This window comes from Hippocampus zosterae, chromosome 3 (assembly GCF_025434085.1).
Source record: "Hippocampus zosterae strain Florida chromosome 3, ASM2543408v3, whole genome shotgun sequence".
Taxonomy (NCBI): domain Eukaryota; kingdom Metazoa; phylum Chordata; class Actinopteri; order Syngnathiformes; family Syngnathidae; genus Hippocampus; species Hippocampus zosterae.
In genome coordinates this window covers 6,531,505-6,555,074 of record NC_067453.1, presented here as the reverse complement: position 1 = coordinate 6,555,074, position 23,570 = coordinate 6,531,505, and the positions used below count along the sequence as shown (strand labels likewise).

The following is a 23,570-nucleotide window of genomic DNA, read 5'->3' as shown; positions in this document are numbered from 1 at the left end:
AAAATGCACAACAGCATTCGAATACTAATGGTTAGCATAGATAGTTGTGTTTTTTTAAGCAATGGATATTTGAATAAAAATATTAGAGTAACACATATATCATGCTCACAGGCATATATCCGTTAAGTCGAAAAATGACTATTATCACAACATGAATTACGTACAACAAAAGCAGTGTGGATGATGAAGAAGCACTGTTATTTGTAAACACTTTCAAAGAAGAACAGTGCTGTTCTTCATAAACACATTCAAAGGACAGTGCTTCTTCTTCATCGTCTACGAGCATGACTGTACAACATTATACTCACTCCCGGTGGCCAAGGTGGGACAAGAGGAAGGAGCTACACAATCAAATTGGATTGCTGCATTAATTTATGATCACCAAGTGTTTAATTCTTCACATTCTATTTAATAATATTATTGCTCTATGTTTTTCTAAAGTGCAGTATTATAGAACGCCTCTCCTTAGAAAAACACTGCACCATTTTTGGTGTTGTTTTGGTGGGGAGGCGCAGGAATGGATAAACAACATTTCCATTCATTTTAATGGTGAAATGGGATTTGAAATACAAGTGTTTAAAATGTCAGGCATGGTCAAGGAACAAATTAAACTGGTATCTTGATAGTCCGTTTTTTCCCACTTCATTCAGGTGCCGGTAAATCTGAAGCTGGCTCTTTAGTTCATGTTCTCTCTCAGAAGGGGTTTTTGCCTGGCGTTTTGTAAAGAACTGATCCAAAGACGTTTGCTTTTGTCGGTTTTTAACAATCCTTCGAAAATGTCCAGGGCAAACATCAGCATAGTGAATTATCGCCCAACTCTTTTTCTGGGTGATTCATATTTACATAAAACACGGAATACCTCATGGCCTGAGGGGCAAATGACGAAGACGCTGCATAGACACATATCTATGCGGTAGAGGTCCCTCTTAGCCAATGGGAGGCCAGGAAGATGCTAGGTAATAGCCAGTGGCAGTGCAGCTATAAATATGTTGCGTTCAGGAAAATCTGAGCTGCGACAAGCAGCCCAAACGGTATTTTTACATTTCGTATCTTGAAATTTTTTTCGTAACAACAGGCAATATTTTCTTGTTGAGGCACTTTGTAACTTAAAAAATTTCGTATGAAGAGACGTTCGTAAGTAGAGGTACCATTGTTGTCAATCAAAGAAATTTACACCGAGTATACATATAAAGACAATTGGGCTGTTTTTGTCCAGTGTTTACCCTTCCGAACAGGGGACGTCCAATGGCCGACTGACAACCTTACGTTATGTCTCATCAGAGTCCTATGAGATTACCCTTCTGTCTGAGCTGTGTTACGAGTGGATTTGTCACGATTAGAGGGCCGGAAACAAGTTGCGGATAACAGTTTTGAATAATAAATTCAATATTTACAACCAAAGGTCTTCATGTACATTATGTAGAGAATGCCAACGTCTCCCCAAGTCATTTGACTCCATGAACTGTGACATGAACGGAATGTAGCAATCAAAGAATGGCCCTGACTGACAGACAAGGAAGGAGCAGTAAGTTAAGCAAAATATTAAACACCAGATATCGTTTTTTTGGATAAAAATGGGTTCCCCAGAAACCAAGAAGGACTTTCCAGAGCAAGTGTTTCCTTGTTAACACTGCCATCTAACAATGCTTCTGCCTCTGGTCTTCTTCAGAAACTCTCGCAGATCTTTAAGTGTGTTTTCATTAGTTCTTGTCTGATCATGCGGAATTTCAGCCTCAGTGGATTTGGTTTCAACATCGATGGTGGGACAGAATCTTGTGTGTGGTGCCGTCTGTAGGTATTAGCTATGCAGAGCAGACCACACCAGACACAATATGACCAAAACTGTAAAATGACTGATAGTCAATCTTTTTGAGTGGGGTCTGTCACAGATAAAAAAAAATATTTAAGATTTGACAAATACTTATGAGTGTACCAGGCCTCAGTCAAAAGCCCATTCATAAGTGGTATATAAATAAATGGATAAATATCACTCCCACCTGGTAGGGGCCACATGAGCAGGAAGGTCTCCAGTTTCGTGAAACAGCTCGTAATGCTTGAACAAGTCTTCGGCTGAGTCGTGGGACTTCATGCATTGAGGACAGATGAAGCCCTAAACACAGACGCCGACATGATGATAAATTAATGGCTGCAGCTCTGGTAATAACGTAGAAAAAAAACAATCAATTCATTCAACTACCTCAGAGGTTTCATCATGGTTAACGTCCGTGCTGGGCTGCTCTGACTCTGCATTCTGGGAGCCTCCTTTGCCAGGAGTCTGGAAAACAGAGATACAGGAAAGGATCTGTTCAACTTGAACATGAAGACAAAATTTTAATTACCTGAAAGGGAAAAAAATATATCTTTATGACTAGCCACAGAATTAGCTAATGAGTATACCTGCACGTGCTTATGACATTTAATAAAAAAGCTATACAAAAAATTCAGGATGGACGAATACAACCTTGTGAAAGGTGTCTAATATTAGACAATTTTAATACAATGCAGTTCTATGCAGCACCTACAACTACAATAATAGAATACAATACAATAATAAAAAATAAATGCTTTTTTTATCCCTCAAAATAGTAATGCTGGCCATATAGGTAATTAAGGAGATGGAGCAAAAAGTCCTGCTTGCTGCACAGATGGAAAAGCTGGACCCTTTAGTTCTTATCTCATATTTTAACCTTATTGTCAGTTCATGTTGATGGTGTAAAGCACCATCTCCCTCTAACTGTGCTAATTCTTGTTATTCTTGTTTTAATTACCACTTTAGGAGAAATTGAGTAATTAATGAATTTGGTAAATTAATACAGCTATTTGAAGGCTCTGTAACACGTAAGTCGAATGGAATATAGGTGAAGTGCGTAGGTGAAAGTCCAAGGTCCAGACAACAAGATGAAACAGTGTTGCATCTCCCCATCAGGTTAAAGCAGTATACAAAGTGCTGTGCATGGTTTAATACGACTGCATCATTGCACATCCCTTGACTCATTTCAACATTAACCAGAGCCTTACTGCTTGATTTAATATATATGGGCCGGCCCGGTAGTCCAGTGGTTAGCACGTCGGCTTCACAGTGCAGAGGTACCGGGTTCAATTCCAGCTCCGGCCTCCCTGTGTGGAGTTTGCATGTTCTCCCCGGGCCTGCGTGGGTTTTCTCCGGGTGCTCCGGTTTCCTCCCACATTCCAAAACCATGTGTGGCAGGCTGATTGGACACTCTAAATTGTCCCTAGGTGTGAGTGTGAGCGTGGATGGTTGTTCGTCTCTGTGTGCCCTGCGATTGGCTGGCAACCGATTCGGGGTGTCCCCCGCCTGCTGCCCGAAGACAGCTGGGATAGGCTCCAGCACCCCCCGCGACCCTAGTGAGGATCAAGCGGCTCGGATTTCCGAGAGACGAACAACCATCCACGCTCACACTCACACCTAGGGACAATTTAGAGTGTCCAATCAGCCTGCCACGAATGTGGGAGGAAACCGGAGCACCCGGAGAAAACCCACGCAGGGAGGCCGCAGCCGGAATCGAACCCGGTACCTCTGCACTGTGAAGCCGACGTGCTAACCACTTGAATACCTAATACTGTAATGCATTACATTTAGCTCTATATTGGAGTTTCCTGTCCAGTGGTTTTGCATTACTGTTGTGAGATAGCATACCCAGAGTAGGCTAGGATGGACCTCGGAAAGCCCATAAGCCCAAACCCAATTTGAGATTCGGTGTTACTACAGGAAGCACTTATGAAGCAAAATATAGAGCGACGCTTTCTTGTATGGGCCGAGATTTTGCCGTTCGCTAAATTGCACTGCCTCGTGTGAAATCAAATTAGACTAACATGTGTTTCGCAAGTACAGGCAACAGCAAATTTTAAGTTAAGAAAAAAACCCTGTTTCCATACGTTACGTACAAGAATTAGTTGTTATCAGGTGCAATGAATGGGATTTATGTAGTCTTCGCATGGTCATTTACGATTGACGAGGTGGTCAATCCGCAAAGAGAGGATGTAGCAGTGTGAGGCTAACACCAATTAGCATTTAAGGAATTGTCGACGAATCAACCAAACACTTTAGCTAACGGAAAACAATAACATGCGCATCTGGTGGCCAATGATGTTATCTGCTAATATAGTTCATATACGACACGCCGCAGACATTGTCACTGCTGAATTTACACAACGGTGTATGGTGTTGTAAAATGCACGTACAATGTATTGATACACTAAATAAAATAGTCCCCGTCAGTGTAAACGGGCTAGCATCTAATGCTAATTTTGCCACCCAACATAGGGGCGCTTGATAAGTTAGCTACGGCAGAGAGGGATGTGTTCTTTTTCGCCAGTGTCTATAAATCGTCGGCTCGAACACATTACCCCGCCCCTCTGCCACAACTTGTGACCTAAAAGGCGCGCCCCGGTAGAAACTGGAAAAGAACGGGCCTACGTTTTACCTAAAAACATATTTGGATCCAGCCAACGTCATATCGTGCGGATTGTTGTCGTGGAAACTTACCATTTGTAATATCCGTCTGAGCATGGCCTTGTCAGCGTGTGTCCCAACACGAACCCGAATCGGTTTCCCACAAGGAAAGTTGACGTCGTGGTACCACAGACACCTGACCAAGACCAGGCAGGGAGAAACCGAGAGGGGGCGGGTCTTGGGAGGGATGGCAATTCTGAACAGGACACTACACAAGTCATGTCGTCTAGAAATACAACAGCGTGCTACTTTTGGATTGTTTGAATGCATTTTTTATAAGATTTTTTTTCACAGATGTACGGGTACAGAGCAGCACGTTCTCTTATAACTTTTATTCCGTGTTTTCTTAAGATCAAGATGTTACAAATAAGAAAAATATATTTTGTTAGTTTTGCGACAAAACAGAATGACCTTCTGAAATCTAAATGATACCTATAAAGTCTTTGTTCACGGCAATACATCAGTGGTGTTTTCTCAGGAAAATTGAATAAATAAATCCCTTTTCGGCCTACTGTTAATTCAGATGTAATTCAAGATTGACCTCATTCAATTGAGACAATTTCCAAACAAAATTCAAAATGGCACGTTCAACACACATTTGTGAATTTGAATACAGATTGTAAAATATTAAAAAACATTGGATCTGCAATAAAACTAAGGTTCCTCTTTTGTTCAGAATGAGATCCAAAACACACAGGGAAAATTGACAGAATTTCATTCTTTAATCACAGTCAATTCATGAAACTTTGTGAAATCAGTTATAAAATCTGTATCAGCTTCAATCTGTTGTTGAAATTTTGATAAACACACACACGTGGTTACTCAGATATGCCCATTTCAAATAATGCACATTTTTGGGACACCTTGTACACTACGTTTTATATTACCGGTACTGTATTTTATACTGGACTTCATTCAGAAGTAATTCTAATGTTAATACTAAATATTAACACAAGATATACTCTGCATTACAGTCTTAGCGGTTCACCAAAATAGTTTAGCATGATTCAGATGATCGACTTCTTAATGATTTGTCAGCATGGCACTTTGAGCATTATGGCTTCCTCTGAGAGGCAGCACTTCTCAGTGCTGGGCACCAGGAAACCAAGCAAACACTGGCAGCAACAACAATCCCGTACTGTATAATTCATCATCAAAAATAAAAATGTAAAGTGTAGATGTAACACTCTATACATAACAAGAAAGCATGAAAGGGACACATTTGTTCATCTGGTGATGATCACTAAAAATACACATACAAATGTAATTATTATTGGAAAACAATTTGGCACTCTCCAAGCCCACCTCAAAATGGATTACAAATCAATGTCATGGGTGTCCACACATCACAGTGTAAAAATCATCAAGTAGGTAACAGTGCCGTTCAGGTAAGTCCATCTTGGAGTGCTTCAAGAATCTCCCTTATCACTTGATGAGATCCAAAGTTTGTGCTGCATTAGCAATGTATTGAGGAGTGTTGTTGTTCATCACTTGGGAGCTCATTGTGTTGCCGCTACTTGGGTGACACACTGGGCCGCAAGTGGAGTTTCGGGTGTTCTTGAATGTGTGCAGGTATTCGGCTTGGACAGGTCTGTGGCTCTGCAACACTCGGATGGCTTCATCAACTTTGAACCACTTACGTTTCCTTCCTGCATACAATGTCAGAAAAAAGAAAGTAAATTGTTCGCATGCTGTGCAAAACTGATGACGGGGAAAGGTGGATAATTTACACTTGTCATGCTTTGATTTGTTTGTTGTGTGTTGTTTATAATGTTTGACAAGCAGTGCTGGCTGAATTTCAGCTCCATACCCTAATGTTATTCAGTATGTACTGCAGCATCAAGGAAGCTACTTTAGCTCTAGCCAAACAGGGGTTGCCAAATGTGCAGTCAGGACCCAAAATATTAGGGCTCATGAACTTAAAATGTTTGTAAAACTATGACCCGTAACAAAAAAATGTACACCTTGTCAAAACAGAGAAAAATGTGAAGACACAATGATAAACTGTGCACGTTCTCCAACTAGAAAATGATGTGTTACATGCAATTTTATGTAACTGTATGCTCTCCTCCGATGACAAAGTACTGCCGACTGCTTCTAGGTACATCGCATTACATTTGTTGAGTAGCTTTTTTAGCATGCGAGGTTTGTCATGTTGCACTTAACACTGCGCAGTTGATATAAAAGGTCTACAAAAACACTTTTTTTTCCTTGTTTTTTTTAAATGGAATAACTGAAATTGGTACAGTGGTACCTCTATTTACGAAATTTATTGGTTCTGGAAGAAATTTCTTAACTAGAAAATCTTGTAAGTAGAGACGCGTTTTCCATGTAAATCCCCTAATCCGTTCCACGTAAAACTACAGGAACACCTCATGCCCCGAGGAGTGAATGACAAGGACTCTACATTGACACATATTTATCTACATGCATAGACACATACGGTAGAGGTCCCTCTTAGCCAATGGGATGCCAGGATGATGCTCGGTAGTAGCCAATGGCAGCGTTGCTATAAGTATGTTGCGTTCAGGAAACTCGGAACTGCAACCAGCAGCCCATTTGGTATTTTTACCTTTCGTATCTTGTAACAAGAGGCAATATTTTCCTGTTTCGTAACATGACAATTTCATATGAGGAGACGTTCATAAGTAGAGGTAGCACTGTATATCATTTTCGTAATATAAAATGACCAATATCATGATGAAAGATTTTTTTCTTCAAATCACCAGCTCGATACAAACTGCAAATATCATATTCCCGAGTGAATAAAAGCAGCAAGGTGATTGGCATACCTATGTTGACAGAGTCCTCCCAGTCCTCCAGTATTTCTGTGACAATGATGATATAGACATGTGTCCTATGCTTTCTGTCTTGGTTGTGCTGTAAAGGTTTAGATGAAAACATCACTTTTGGTTTCTATTCTGCCAACGCCTCCGTGTAAAGCTGTCATACAAAAATGGTGAACACACACTGTGTTTACTGTTCTGATTTTTAATAGACACAAGAGGAACGCAACAATTTGGCAACAAAACACACTGAAGATGACAAAATGAATACCAGTTTGAAAATAGGGCAACCAGCTGATTCAGAGAATAATATTAGTTTAATGTGTGGGTTCAACAAAAAAAAAATCCTATGACAGATTTACAGTCTTACCTCAAAAATTCCAAGAAGTCTGCCAAGCTTTGCCTTAACCCCAGCCTGTGCACACAAGAAGTAGAAGACATTCAGCAAACATCAATCTATCCACACATTCTCTACCGTTTGGGTCGCGGAGGGAAGAACTTTAGCAGGAAAACCCAGACTTCCCTTTCCCCAGCCACTTCTTCCAACTCTTCCGGGGAATCCCAAATTGTTCCCAGACCCGCTAAGAAACAGTCTCTCCAGCGTGTCCTGGATTGTCCCCGGGGCCTTCTGCCCAGAACACCTCACCAGGGTGATGTCCAGGAGGCAGATGTCACGTCATTTGGCTCCTATCAACATGAAAGTGTAGCGGCTTGATTCTGAGTCCCTCAAGGATGACCCAGCTTCTCATTCTATCTTGAAGGGACACCCATCCGAGGTGTCTCTTTTCACTCATTTGTATCTGGGATCTTGTTCTTTCGGTCAGAACCTACAGCTCGTCAACACCAGCGGATTCAGATTTTCGCCACGACAGGCACCGACCACCTTACAGCCACAACTTTGATCAACACAAACCATGGCAACTTAAAATTATCACCCGTCTCTCCCATTATGAGGGTGATGTTCTGCCAGAGGGAGGAGTTGAAACGCTTTCTGACAGGGGACTTTGCCAGACTTCACCATCAAACCCCCAAATTACGTTTGGGTCTGCCAGGTTGGACTGGCACCACCCCTCCCAACACACCACAAGGCGGTGATTAGGGAGGGGTACCAACACCCAGTGCTAAAATGGCCCAGAGCTGAATTTTTTAAAACTGCAGGATCGATAAGCTCCATCTTTAATGGTTCTGTTAACTGGTTCATAATTAAATTTTCAATTGATTTATGTTTTATAAATATTATTTTGCACCTTTTCCTTCTGATCTTATTTTTAACAAACGATAAAATATGTTCATCTAAGACACGTATTCATGATCGGAAGCGAGCCATCTTGCTCCACTGCAGAGCCGTGCAGAAGAGGCACCTGTGACTCCTTCCTGTGCAAATGTAGGTCGGTGTGATCATATTACGTGACACATCATACTATATTAAAAACATCCATCATGTCATGCAACCTTATAGATTTATTCGTTTCATTTAAATGTGTGAAATCAATTATTGTTTAAAATTGAGATTTTTACAACTCATTTCTTTGCATGACTACAAATCTGGTGTATTCTTTTTTTTTTTGTCAGGCTATCATGAGCCAAATTTTGATGGCCTTGACAAAATCAGCACCAGCCCAGTATATAACTGGCAAGTTGATACTTCATACGTCACAATATGATCAAGTAAAACATTTTTTCAAAAATGTATACTTTTGTCAGTCCGCACATAACACAATAACACACCGGTGTGTGTTATTGTTACAAATTATTCAAAAATGTTGAATGTTGAAAATGGCTTGCTCTCTTTGGAGATGAAATGTTAACTTTTTGTCAAAATTCTCCCTGTTTCTGTTTGGTCATGCACATGATGCATTCCAGCGGAATAAGAAATTGTTTAGCAACACGAACCTATGATGTGTGGCAATTTAAACCTGGCCTCTACAGCTGCCAGCTTCAGTTAGTAGGGATCAGACTACCGCTGTGTCCCAGTTCCCTAAGACACACAAAATGTTGTCTTGTGTGTGTAGCTGATAGTCAAAAAGCAGAAAAGTGCTAAATCCATGCGATCTTGCTCATCTGTAAAACTACAACTGATCAAAGAGACCAATTTTCAATGACAACATCCAATTTTGTATTTTTACATTTCCATCAATGCGTTCCTAATTTTTGATCAAACTTAAAATAAAACGTCTTTGGAAGACAACAAAATAACTTCAAGGTATGAAATGGAATGATAAAAAGTTAAACATGTTTAAATTGGCACAGTTCCATCTAAGCATGTTGTGAAGTTGAACTGTATATCAATGTACTGAAATATGATGATTCGAGTTGTAGGTTTTCCAAGTTGTTGGTTTGCAGCTCATCTATATTTAGACACATCTGGTCATAGGCACAGGATGAAGGAACCCGAGAGCCTTCCCAAATGTCACAGGCATGCTTCAAAGTTGTCAACACGCTACAATGCAAGGCACAACCTCACAACACAGACCAATCAAGCAGCATGTAGCCAAAGGAGCCACATCGTTATGAAACCACAAAGCAATTCAGTGGCTGGACATCAACGCGAAACACTTCATTCACCTGGATCAACCTTGTTGCTAATGATGCAACTATTCAAGAGCTGCTATATGCACATGCTTTATGCCATTTGTCCTTGTGTTTGACATATCCATGCGTGTCTGTTTATTCAATTCAATTGTATTTATAGAGCACTTTCGAACAGCCATTGCTGCATACAAAGTGCTACATGGAGCAATTTAACATATACAATAAACAGAAAAACAAATCGGTAACAAAGACGGTAGAAAGCACCAAACAGTAAAACCAAGAACAAATCTACGTCATGCTGAGTCGAATGCCAAAGAATACAAGTGAGTTTTGAGGAGGGATTTGAAGATGGGCAGCGAGGAGGCTTGCTGAATGTTCAGTGGGAGGTCATTCCAGAGAGAGGGACCAGCAACAGAAAAGGCTCGATCCCCCTGAGCCTCAGTTTAGTTCTTGGTACTTCTAATAATGTCTGGTCCGCAGACCTGAGGCAGGTGTGTAGGGGCGGATGAGCTCAGAGAGGTAAGGTGGCGCATGGTCATTTAGACTCTAAATGAGGGGTGCCCATTAGGTAGATCCTGATCTACCGGTAGATCTAAGACAGATCTAAGACTGTCCCAAGTAGATCCGAGGAGTGTCGAGAAGAAAAAAAAAACAACCATTTGTGTGTCTTTGTACATGTTAGTAATATATTTTTTGTGTTAATATACACTGCACACTAATCAGTCTCATTTTCACAAAAAAAAATATTTAAAAAATAAAATAAAGCAGGTAAATCTTAAATGTGTGTGTGTGCGTGTGTGTGTGTGAGTGTGTGTGCGTGCGCGCGCCGGTAAGGGTAGATCCCGTGAGGTTAGTTGATCAAAAAGTAGATCTTCGATCCAGAAAGTTTGGGCACTTTACAACTCTAAAATGTATGGGGAGCCAGTGAAGTGTTTAGAACAAGATAATGATATGATATAGTCAATGTATGTTCAACTCTTTTAAGTTTATGCTCACGGCGTAAACCAGCATCTACATGTATTACTAAGCGATCACACTGAGTGGTAGCTCAAAATGGCATCATTGTGATTTGGTTCAATAATACTGTAGCATTATGCATCAGATGATATTTAACACAATCTACATTATGTGGATATATGAATGAATCTTTCGGTACCATATACAAAATATATTAATTAAAATCACTTCACTAAAAAACATAATCACTGTTGAGGAATGGGAGCTGTCAATTTGCTCTTGGCCCTTCCTTGGTTACAGATTCTTTTATCTCTCTATAAGGTGGAAGAAGACCCAACACCACGTGGTCTTTTCTTCAGTTTATCGCAACGCAACACGAATCGATTCGGGCTCCTGTGAGTCTCAGATTTCATCAGGAAGCCCCGAGCAACTTCAGTCACACGTACATATAGGCATAGTATGTTAATTATGTTAATTAGGGGCGGGCAGTCCTTCCCCTTATGTAAAAATCTGAAACAAAGAAAGTCAAGCAAAGTTCGATCTTGGCATTTTGACAAATTACAGAGAATATCTGCTGGTCCACAAATCTTGAGATTAGGTTTCCTCTTCGAAGGCACTTGACAGCCTTCAGGGACTTTTACGATGTGGGGGACGCAGAAGACGGCCAGAGGGCTGTTAATCACTCAAGGCAATTAGGGCCCCAACTTCACCCTACACTCTTTGTTTTAAGTACAAGCAGATGTAAATTTCCCCAGTGTGGGACGAATAAAGGATATCTTATCTTATGTTCAGGACAGAGACTAGTGTCAATAGTTCTCATAGCAAGATGAAATTCATCAACAATGTTCTACTACTACTTCTGGCGGAATAATTCCTTAACATCACAAAAACAAACCTACGTGTACAAGTAATTCCTACATGTACAATGATTAAGACACTACTTTTGAACTGTAGGATTTGAAACAATCCTACAGTTGACAAACAGTCCTTGTTTGTCCTTGTTTTCCAGGAAGCTCCGGACAGAATTCGACTCCAGAAATGTGAACTGAGAAAAAATATTAACAAAAAGTTTTATTCACAAAAATAGTTCACAGGACTGACAAAGTTCAACAAAGTACGACACCAGGAAAATGAGACAACCAAAACACTTGTAAAAAGGCAAGGACAAAAACATAAACAGAAATTGAGAAGTGAGAAGGGATAGGTTCCACATTATCAAATGACCCTGAACAGGATAAGTGGTACAGAAAATGGATAAATGTGGTTCAGCATTCCAAATGTTATATTTACAGTTATTCACATCACATTTTGCAATATTGCTATTTGCAGACTGTATCAATAAGTGTCTATACTTGATGATGATGATGATGACGACCCTACCTCCTCATAAACTTCTCTGATAGCAGCCCTAGAAGGTTCCTCCTCAGGCTCCACTCCCCCCCCTGGCACAATCCATTGGTCTGGATGTCGGCTGCTGCTCACCAGTAACACCTATAAGTGACAGAAGACATTTCACGTCCTTTCTGCTAGATGGATGTCTGACTTCATCGTGCCAAACACAAGCAATGACAAAAGGTTCTCCAGTTGCATTAAAACATCCTGACTGACAGCAGTTTTCCAGACAAAAACATATGCCATTCAAACACATGCTGAAAATGCAGACAATTGCATGTGCTCACATACATACTCAATTGACAGGCTTTTCGAAAACGCCTGGATCAGCAGTTGCTTTTTTTTTTGCGTGAAAAGAAGAGCGCTGAGCAGAGGAGGTTAATGACCCCAGCACATAGCTTGGCAATAGTGTCAACGCACAATTAACTTCTTGCGCATTTACTGTATAGGGCACACACTGTGTATGCTCATAACAGACCTGGAGTCACATAATGGTACTTTAGGACAGGTCATTTTGAGAATGGTGACCACTGTATGTCCACGGTCAAACATCATTCGAAAGATGGTTAAATGTAAGTTTTTATGTAACACTTGTACATTTATAGAAGTTTAAAAACGGGTTTTTGTTCTGGGTCAGGTGAGTCGAGGGGTTCATACCTGTTGGATTCGTGTAGAACGCCCCTGTTTTTTTTTTGCCAATCTCCCCCAATCGACCCATTACCGCACGTACGTGCACACCCATGCATAGGCGCACATATGCACGCATGCAGGAAACAGAAAAATGAAGTAGATACAAGAGGTTGTACATTTCTGAAAAGGAAATCACTGCCTACCTTATCAGGCCGATATCAAAAGTTACCTGGTTGTTTAATTTACACTTGATGAATTGGCAGGTACTCCAGAGACCCAATTTAAACACCAACAATTAAAAGAGGTTGTCCATTGTAAGTCCCCTCACTAACGACGTGCCATGTGCCAGCTAGCTTCAAGGTCTCACTTGAACCACACTTGACACATGGAGGCTTTCTTTTCTTAGGAGCTTCACCACCCAGGAACTCAAGAGGGTACTTTAAGGAAAACAAAAAGGGTTGTGGCCAGGACCGAACTGAGTAATCTCCACGTTATGGCAAATTCCCACTGTAATATACGATGTTGGGGTTGCCACTCCACCCCTCGGATCTGTTTTGATATCAACAAATTTATTAATTGTTTTTTGTTGCGGTTGTTTGTTTTTTCAAATATAACATTTTGAATTTGATGCCTGCAATACATTCCAAAAAAGGTGGGACAGGGCCATGTTTACCACTGTGTTACATCACCTTTCTTTGTAACAGCACTGAAATAGGTGTTTGGGAACGGAGTTCGGACGGAAACTAATTGTTGAAGCTTTGTACAGGTAATTTTGTCCCATTCTTATTAACGTAATCATGCAGGTATGCTAGAACTGCTGGCAGATCAGTCAAGAAGTCACACTCTGTTACAATGAACCCACGCTGTTGCTGTTGTAATACGAGCAGAAGTTACTTTATAGGGGAGGACATCAACCCAACCAGGACGATTCCCGGAATTGTTCTGATTTTAAAAATTCTAAATGTTCTAAATGTTTCTATTCATATACTGTACTTCATCACTGTACTGTACTAGCTGGTTCGCCGCCCTCCGGGCGGCTCATCAGCTAGTTCCTGCGGAAGGCTGGTACGGTGGGCCTTCGGCCCACAAAAGTGTTGTTGCTTGGTTCAACTTTTTGTTCATCTTCATTGCTTATCGCGAAAATAAAGAGATGTTTAGCTCTACTAAATAACTAACAATTTCATTGCAATGCTTGTGGGTAGACAACATTTTTTCGCTAAGATGCCCGCGCGATCGTAGTGAGCCACTGCCTGAGCGGCGCAGTGGCGGCGCGCAGTGGCGGCGCGCAGTGGCGGCGCGCAGTGGCGGCGCGCAGCGGCGCGGTGAAGTAGGTACGTTTTGAAAAGGGACAGACGGAAGGACAGACCGTGTGCGGGACGACGCGCAATATATATATAGATAGATACAGATACAGTGTGTGTGTGTGTATATATATATATATATTATATATATATATATATATATATATATATATATAATATATATATATATATATATATATATATATATGTGAGGGCGGCCCGGTAGTCCAGTGGTTAGCACGTCGGCTTCACAGTGCAGAGGTACCGGGTTCGATTCCAGCTCCGGCCTCCCTGTGTGGAGTTTGCATGTTCTCCCCGGGCCTGCGTGGGTTTTCTCCGGGTGCTCCGGTTTCCTCCCACATTCCAAAAACATGCATGGCAGGCTGATTGGACGCTCTAAATTGTCCCTAGGTGTGAGTGTGAGTGCGAATGGTTGTTCGTCTCTGTGTGCCCTGCGATTGGCTGGCAACCGATTCAGGGTGTCCCCCGCCTACTGCCCGGAGACGGCTGGGATGGGCTCCAGCACCCCCCACGACCCTAGTGAGGATCAAGCGGTACAGAAGATAGAGATATATATATGTATATATATATATATATATATAAGATAAGAAAACCCTTTATTAGTCTCACAATGGAGAAATTCCCAATTCACAGCAGCAAAGTTATGAAAGTAAGAAGTAGAACAACAATATATATATATATATATATATATATATATATATATATATATATATATATATATATATATATATATATATATATATATATATTATAGGTTGTATATGTGTCCAGACATATACAAGGAGCAGGCCCTGAGCACCAGAGCCATTGAGGCCCAGATATACCACACCAGACAAGACCCAAGGTGTAGGTTGTGCAAAGAGGCACCTGAGACGATCGGAAACATAACTGCAGGGTGTAAGATGCTGGCAGGGAAAGCCTACATGGAACGCCATAACCAGGTGGCTGGCATAGTCTACCAAAACATCTGTGCGGAGTATGGACCGGAAAGCGCTTTATGTTCTCGCTTATTTTCGGTTTGATTTGGACATTAAATTGTCTTTACATCGGAGACCTTGTTTTTGTCTACGTTTTTTAGATCCCCCTCCCTAACTCGGTTTACCTGAGTCCGTAACAGAATACTCCCACCAAAATGGATCCTGTAGACATTAACAAGATCATGACCGCCTTGACCAGCCAGGGGCAATTAGTGGGCCAGCAACGACAGGAGCTCACGGAGCTCCGGGAGGCAGTCGCCGTCCTAGCCCAGCGGCTGGAAATATTGTGTTCCCAAGGGGAACACGCGACCCCCCGAGAAACGCCACCCCCAAGGGTCCCGGCGGCTTCATCCGGGACACCCTCTTCCCTGATCATGGGGCGAGAGCCCAATCTCCCCCACCCCCCTCGTTACGGGGGGGAGCAGGCTCTCTGCAAGCAATTTTTACACCAGTGCTCTCTAATATTCGACCAACAACCAGCTACGTACGAAAGAGATAGCACGAAGGTGGCGTTTATTATGAGCCTGTTGACTGGTCAGGCGGCGTCTTGGGCAGTAGAGATCAGCAATGCTCAACTCGGGCTTCGGTCTTCCTACCCAGAGTTTGTCGCCGAGTTCCGTCGCGTATTTCAACATCCGGTTATTAGCTATTCGGCAAGGACGACAATCCGTTGCCGAATACTCCATCTCATTTCGCATTTTGGCCGCCCGTAGCGGTTACGGGGACTGTGTGGTTTGTTTCGCCGCGGGTTAAGTGCTGCGTTAAAGGACGAACTGGCAACAACGATAGCAACAACTTGGAGGAGCTCATCGATTTGGCCCTCATTGTGGACAACCGCATGCGAGAGCGTGAGTGGGAACGTATGGAAGAGCGAGGAACTACCCGTGTTCCACCCCGACGTACGGGTCGTCAGCCGGCTGAGCACGAGTCCTGGCGACCACCCGGACCCGAGCGTCATTCGTGTTCCGATCCAGCCGATGCAGAGGAGGAGCCCATGCAGCTGGGAGGCGGACGCCTGGGACCAGCGGAGAGAGAGCGTCGGATTCGGGATCGAGCCTGCTTCTACTGCGGCCAACCTGGACACCGGGTTTCCAACTGTCCCTCGACACCGGCCCGCCCGTCCGGGCGCCCTGAAAACTGTGAGTTTGTGCCCGGTACTGCGTCACGTGAGTCGAGACGGGAGGAGGTCCATCCTGGACATCCACCAAGACTCGAGTTGGACGGAACTCTTTATGGTCCGTTACGGGTCATTTCTGTTCGGGCCTTGGTGGACTCTGGGGCGGACAATTGTTTTGTAGACCCCAGCCTAGCTAAGGAACTGGGTTGCCAGGTTGAGGTCCTAAGAGAGACAAAGCGGGTTCACGATCTTGACGGGCGACTCCTGGCGGAAGTGAAAGAAATCACCGCGCCGGTGAAACTAAAATTATCAGGCAATCACATCGAATACCGTAGATTCTATATCATGCGGTCTCGATCGGTACCGTTAGTGTTGGGGTTGCCGTGGCTGCGCGAACACAACCCTGTCATTTCCTGGGAACGTCCGGCAATCGAGAGTTGGAGCGCATTTTGCTATACTCACTGTTTGCGCTCGGCGGCAGAAAAGAGAGGGCCGACCCGTAACGAGCCACCAGAAATTATTTGTTTGGACAAAGTTCCGCGTATTTACCATGACATGCGCCAAGTATTTAGTAAAGACCGTGCCCAGTCATTGCCGCCTCACCGGCCGTACGACTGCGCCATCGACCTGATAGAGAACGCCCCACTCCCGAATTCCCGTTTATATCAGGTCTCTCAGCCGGAACAAGAGGCGCTGAGAGAATATATTGATAGCTCACTCGCGGCTGGCCTCATTCGGCCGTCTAAATCCCCACTGGGGGCCGGATTCTTCTTTATCGAGAAGAAAGACAAGACGTTACGCCCGTGTGTTGATTATCGGGGCCTGAACGAAATCACCATCAAGAACAAATACCCACTTCCGTTATTAGATTCAGCGTTCGCCCCCCTCCAATCCGCCACTATATTCTCCAAACTCGATTTACGAAGCGCTTACCATCTGGTCCGTATTCGTGAGGGGGACGAATGGAAAACAGCATTCAAGACCCCATTAGGGCACTTCGAATACCTGGTCAAGCCATTTGGGCTAACGAACGCGCCCGCGGTATTTCAGTGTCTCATTGACGACGTATTAAGAGATTTTCTGAACCTGTTTTGTTTTGTTTATTTAGATGGCATCTTAATTTTTTCTCGGCTCTAGCAGAACATCAACACCATGTCAGGCTGGTTTTGCAGCGTCTACTAGAAAACCGGTTATTCGTAAAAGCAGAAAAGTGCGAGTTTCACGTCGAGTCCATCTCTTTTCTGGGTTTTATTATCGAGAAGGGTCAGCTGAGAGCTGACGAAGCCAAAGTTAAGGCCGTAGTAGACTGGCCCACGCCGACCAATAGAAAGCAGTTGCAACGTTTCCTAGGTTTTGCTAATTTTTACCGTCGCTTCATTCGCAACTACAGCCAGAGAGCCCTGCCTCTCACCCGGTTAACCTCTGTCAAGATCCCCTTTAGGTGGGACACTGATGCTGACCACGCGTTCGCCGAATTAAAGAAAGCCTTCACGAACCCTCCAGTATTACAGCATCCTAACCCCTCCTATCCGTTCGTCGTAGAGGTGGACGCGTCGGAGTCCGGCGTGGGGGCCGTCTTATCGCAGCGATCCCCAGTCAACCAAAGACTTCACCCCTGCGCCTTTTTCTCTCGTCGCCTCAGCCCAGCAGAAGCCAACTACGACATGGGGAACCGTCAATTGCTAGCCGTCGTTTTGGCATTGCAAGAATGGTGACATTGGCTCGAAGGCACTGAAGAGCCATTCACGGTGTACACTGATCACAAGAACCTTGCCTACATCCGGTCAGCCAAGAGGCTAAACTCCCGCCAAGCACGGTGGGCGCTTCTCCTCACTCGCTTCAACTTCACGCTCACCTACTGCCCGGGCTCAAAGAACATTAGACCGGATGCACTCTCCCGCATCCATGACCCTGCGGAGAAGGACAACGAACCCCAAAGCATTGTATCGTGGGGGCACTGAGGTGGGCCGTCGAACGTAGGGTCAAGGAAGCCCAGAACAGAGTTCAAGTCCCGGCTGGTTGTCCGGCCGGGAGACTGTTTGTACCCCCACCTCTGCGCGCAGAGGTGTTACAGTGGGGGCACACTTCTAAGGTGGCATGCCATCCAGGGGTGAACCGGACCTTGGACCTCGTGTCGCAGCGGTTTTGGTGGCCGGAGCTACGCAAGGATACCCAGGACTATATCAAGGCCTGTTCCACCTGCGCATGCAGTAAGGCGTCCCACCAACCGCCGGCTGGTTTGCTGCAACCGCTGCCTACTCCTTCTCGACCATGCTCCCACATTTCCCTGGATTTTGTCACCGGCCTGCCTCCTTCCCAGGGAAAATCCGTCATACTCACCATAGTTGACCGCTTCTCTAAATCTGCCCATTTTGTCGCGTTGTCCAAACTGCCCTCTGCCCAGGAAACCGCCGACCTCCTAGTGAGACACGTCTTCCGTCTTCATGGAATTCCGGTGGACATTGTGTCGGACCGGGGCCCTCAATTCATCTCCAGGGTATGGAAACGTTTCTGCCAGGCCATGGGGGCCACAGCGAGTCTGTCTTCCGGATACCACCCACAGTCCAATGGTCAAACGGAGCGCATGAACCAGGATTTGGAGGCAGCTCTGCGCTGCGTTTGCCTCCATCGCCCATCCTCGTGGTCGGCCCACCTGCCTTGGGTGGAATACGCCCACAACACCCTCGTCTCATCAGCTACCGGTCGGTCTCCTTTCATGGCAGCATATGGTTACCAACCTCCTCTGTTTCCTTCTCAGGAGGGTCAGGTGGAAGTCCCTTCCATACAGCTGCATCTACGACGGGCCCATCGCGTATGGAAGGAGACCAGAGCAGCACTGTCACGCACGGCTCAGCGGAACCGGCAGATCGCTGACCGTCGCCGATGCCCAGCACCCAGCTATCAGGTGGGACAGAAGGTGTGGCTGGCGACTAAGGATCTGCGACTCGCAGGTACATCTCGCAAGTTGGGGCCTCGCTTCACTGGACCGTTCGAGGTGGAATCGGTCCTCAGCCCCGTCTCCGTCAAGCTCCGACTGCCGCCCACCATGAAGGTCCACCCCGTGTTCCATGTTTCCCTGTTGAAGCCGGTGGCCACCAGTCCCCTGGCTCCTCCGCCCACGTCGCCGCCTCCTCCACAAATCGTCGACGGTGAACCAGTGTACACCGTGCGTGAAATCTTGGACTCTCGGCGCAGGGGTAGGGGTTTTCAGTATTTGGTTGACTGGGAAGGCTACGGCCCAGAGGATCGGCAGTGGGTCCCCGGCTCCTGGATCTTAGACCCGTCCCTGCTTCGGGCTTTCCATGCAGCGCACCCGTCGAAGCCGGGTGGTCCGCCAGGAGGCGTCCGTTGAGGGGGGGGTACTGTCACATTTCGGTTTCTCGGTCTGGCCAGCAGGTGGCAGGAGCGGTCTCCCTAGCACACCTGCTGGCAATCATTAATCAATAGAGACACTATTTAAGGACTCCTACGTTCTACACCTGTTGTGGGAGTATTGTTTATGGCATTGCTTACCTCATTGCTCATTGACTAGTGGCTTTTGACCTCGTCGTGTTTTCGTGTGTAGTCTCGGTACCAAGTTTGTGTGTAAGTACCATTTTGTTTTGATGATCTGGCTTTTCTTGCGTGTACAAAGTGTTACATTGTTTTTCGTTCGTAGTTTGTGGGCTTTACTTTCCTTTTCTTGCTCTTTTGTGCAAGCACCTTTTGTTAGTCGTTTTTGATTTACCTCCTGGTCCTCATTGTGGACCAGCGCTTTATGTTCTCGCTTATTTTCGGTTCGATTTGGACATTAAATTGTCTTTACATCGGAGACCTTGTTTTTGTCTACGTTTTTTGGATCCCCCTCCCTAACTCGGTTTACCCGAGTCCGTAACAGAGAGAGAGAGCAATAATCCAACGCTAAGTGATTTTATCACATGGCAGCACAGGACATGGTGAAGTGTAACAGGCAACAAAGAGAAATGTGGAGCAATTGGCAGCACCAAGGCCATGAAAGCAAATCTGCAGGAGACAGCAATAGGCTGTAGCTTGTTTCTAAAAATTGCAGCTCATAGGTCACTTTGTGTTTAGCACAGAGTGTAACATTCAACACCTCCCGACCACTTCTCAAGCACAAGTCAGATGGGGCAGAACCAATGCAGACACAAGGACACAGAACCTACAGAGTTTTGATGAAATCCTGGCGACTGTCACAGAACAAAAATTGTATTTACTGATTAACATTTGAAATTGATTAGTTATTTAATTCGTTCATTAAATTTAGATCTGCTGTACGATGACTTTCGCTGGACATTACAGTTTATCCCTGCGATTGCCGGCAACCAGTTCAGGGTGTACACCGCCTACCAGCCGAAGACAGTTAAGATTATGTTGGATAGCTGAATTATGGTTTCCCACCAAGTATCGCCTCTTGAACAATACTGATGTTTTTAGGATGGTTGACCACAACGTCCAACCAGTGAAAATTGAGTATAATAACAATTGGGCCCGATTGATTAATCTGCCGGCCAATTGAATTGAACATTTTATTTATTTTTACACATTAACACATTACAAGACAAAGATAATGACATTCATACATCATCAGCATCCACCTCCCCCCAAAAAATCTGTAAAACAAACAAACAAAACAGTTGATCCCCCCACCCCACCCGGGTTTTCTCACTCCGGTAAAGTTAACCAAATACGAAAAAAGTCTAAAATACTAACAAAAAAATTGTTTTAAACAGTCAAACCTGTGATTGGCTGGCAACCAGTTCCCGTCCCACTGCCCCAAGACAGCTGGGATAGGCTCCTGCATGCCCGTGACCCTCGTGAGGAGTGGATTAGAAAATGGATGGATGGAAAATGGTCAAATATTATTCCTTATTGTTACGAGCGCTTTTAAAATCGGCAAAAAAATCAGCCTTTTTCTTTTTTTACACACATTTAACTTATTCCAACATTGGACAAAGACTCATACATCCTCAGCCCCCCACCCAAAAAAAACATCAGTAAAAAAAAAAACAGCCGCTTTTTACCTGTTTTTACCTCTACTGTAAAGTAACAAATGCTAAAACAAAGACAAATACTAAAAGCTAAAAGGGTCAAATATTTTAACCTGTAATTCATATATTTATTGTTGCAAGCGTTAAGGGTGCAAAAAAAGGCTTTATTCCTATGATATATTTTTATGGGCACTTAATCGGTTATCAGAAATGTATCCTGCCAAATATCAGAATTAGCATCGGTCTAAAATAAAATCCACATGTGGCGGGCCCCAACAACAATAGCTAAATGGATACAAGATACTTATTTTATTGATTCCATTCCAATTGGGATCAAAATATCCTGGACCAGCATTTCTCGCGTTTGACAATAGAATAACACATTTATTGGCCACTTCATTAGGTATATCTAATTCACTTAACTAACGTGACACATTGCAAGACCTTGATATTTAAAACAAACGGCCTTCGCAAACACGCTGTTCAGTTATAGTCGATTTATGTCTTAATTTGGAAAATTTAGTAGGAAATCTCAGTACAGTAACGCCAATATACTGTAACTGCGCATTCAGTGTTCTCTGATTAAGAAAACCTTTATTTGTCTCACAATGGAGAAATTCGCAAATTATCATTTAGATGTCTAGATTGTCTTAATATTAATAGGAATGAGTGCAGTAATATCTCCTGTGAACGCACTAAAGGCCCTCGCAAATGGATTATAACGGATGAGAACTTAAATTACTTTATAAAATATGACAGAAGCGGTACACCCACTTTTCGTCTTACCTCGTCTTCGGAGTCGCTTCTGAAACATAAACACGCCGCTCGTCTTTTGAACCCCTCGCCGTCATACGTCCTTGTCTTGTTGGGCTTAAACTTCATCATGTAAAAATGTTGTTCTCAATGTATAAAATCCAGCAAAAAAAAAAAAATGAGGTAGTACGTGGAGCTTCAGTCGTTCGCGAGGCCAGGAGATAATGTCGTCGCAATCCCAAAATGTGGACTTGCTTCATTCATTTCTAGACTTTTCTCGTCTGCTTGAGACTTCCAATGAACATGGAACTGAGGTTCGGCTCCGATGTGATGTCACACAAAGCACGAACGCGATCTGAAGTCGGCGGGCTTCTTTTAATAGCTGAATTACGAGCATAGATAAAAATACATAAACACCGCGCCTAACAAGTTGCGCAGTTGTTGTAATACGTCTGCGAGTCGGCCATATTGGCTGTGGCAGATCCTACCCAGTAATAAAGCAATGGCCTGAGCTCCATAAAACACCTTATAAAGGGCACAAAGTTAATGCCTCTTGTTCATTCACACATTTGGGAAACAACAAATATCAGTGACTATTACAGTGTCAATAAAAGTATTTATTGTTCATGTTAAATCTTGATTGTGTCTGAAATAACCCAGAGCCTGAATTACAAGTTTTCTAAATCGCGAGCGCGCGTCTGTGTATGTGTGTTTGTTTTGGGGGAGTTGGGGTCTAAATTGTAATTTTCAAACCGTTGGTAAGTCTCTATTGAGCAATTTTATGAGGCATCTTCAACAATCACTCCTTCTATCTACATCCGATGTAGGAGTCAGCGCTCAAAATGGCATGTCAGAAATCTATCTGTCCCCACTTAGGCCCCTCAAGCATTTTATTTGATATTGTAAAATGTATACATACTTTTCTCAGCCCCTATAGCCTCGGGAGAGAAAAAATGCTGGAGCTCTACTGAAGAGCTGATGCAAGTACAGCACACCTCACGAGCCAAAGACTTTTCTTGTCCTCAAATACAGTTTGTATGGATATGCACTAAAATTAATTATTCATGAGATAGTAACAATTCACACTGACTGCACCAATTTATTAGCAGTGGGTAAAAATATTCCCTTAATCCAATACTTTTGTTGGTGTACTTCAAAGTATAGACCATACTTTGTTTTACTGCAAGAGATAAGTCTGTACACATAGCTCAATTCTATAATAGGTTGATAACAAATGAAACCATCGAGTTTAGAAATAGCATACGTGACCTACATGACGCATCTGCCTCAGAGTTCTGAGGGTCTGTGTTAAGATCTCAAATCCAGCCCTCCTGTGTTAAGTTGGCACACTCTTCTTTCTCTAGTTACCAAGTCACATTAAGCACATGTTCTTAGATTTAGTTAGTATCCCTATATGAATGACAGTCTCAGTGGCCATCTGCCGACATATAGCCTGCAATTGACTGACAACCAGTCCAGAATGAACCCTGCCTCTCTAAAAAATAGTCTATCTAAATCTATCTGTAGTCAACATAAAGCCACTTTTAAAAAAGAATGTCATAATTCACAACTCTGCTTCAGTGTCACACATCTTAAAAGGGTGAAATTGTTTTAGAATTTGTTGGAAGATACGTGTCAGCAA

General features: G+C 43.6%; 3 protein-coding genes across 4 annotated transcripts in view; 1 reads left to right on the top strand and 2 right to left on the bottom strand.

Moving 5' to 3' along the window:
• eea1 (early endosome antigen 1) overlaps positions 1 to 4,672 on the bottom strand; it is a 32,549-nt gene extending 27,877 nt beyond the window's left edge. For both annotated transcript variants that reach the window (XM_052060801.1, XM_052060802.1), the window contains exons 1-3: positions 4,508 to 4,672; positions 2,198 to 2,275; positions 1,998 to 2,110 (exon numbers count right to left, since the gene is read on the bottom strand). In XM_052060801.1, the coding sequence (XP_051916761.1) occupies positions 1,998 to 2,110; positions 2,198 to 2,275; positions 4,508 to 4,531 (215 nt within the window). In that variant the 5' untranslated portion in view covers positions 4,532 to 4,672. The remainder of the gene's footprint in view (positions 1 to 1,997; positions 2,111 to 2,197; positions 2,276 to 4,507) is intronic.
• bmal2 (basic helix-loop-helix ARNT like 2) overlaps positions 1 to 23,570 on the top strand; it is a 210,575-nt gene that overhangs the window by 84,638 nt on the left and 102,367 nt on the right. The window lies entirely within an intron of this gene.
• On the bottom strand, positions 5,174 to 22,273 carry nudt4a (nudix (nucleoside diphosphate linked moiety X)-type motif 4a). The gene is made up of 5 exons (XM_052061093.1): positions 21,962 to 22,273; positions 12,130 to 12,240; positions 7,631 to 7,675; positions 7,267 to 7,354; positions 5,174 to 6,123 (listed from the first exon to the last, which is right to left on the bottom strand). Exons 1-5 carry the CDS (start codon positions 22,058 to 22,060, stop codon positions 5,900 to 5,902), a joined length of 567 nt encoding a protein of 188 aa, XP_051917053.1. The 5' UTR covers positions 22,061 to 22,273; the 3' UTR covers positions 5,174 to 5,899.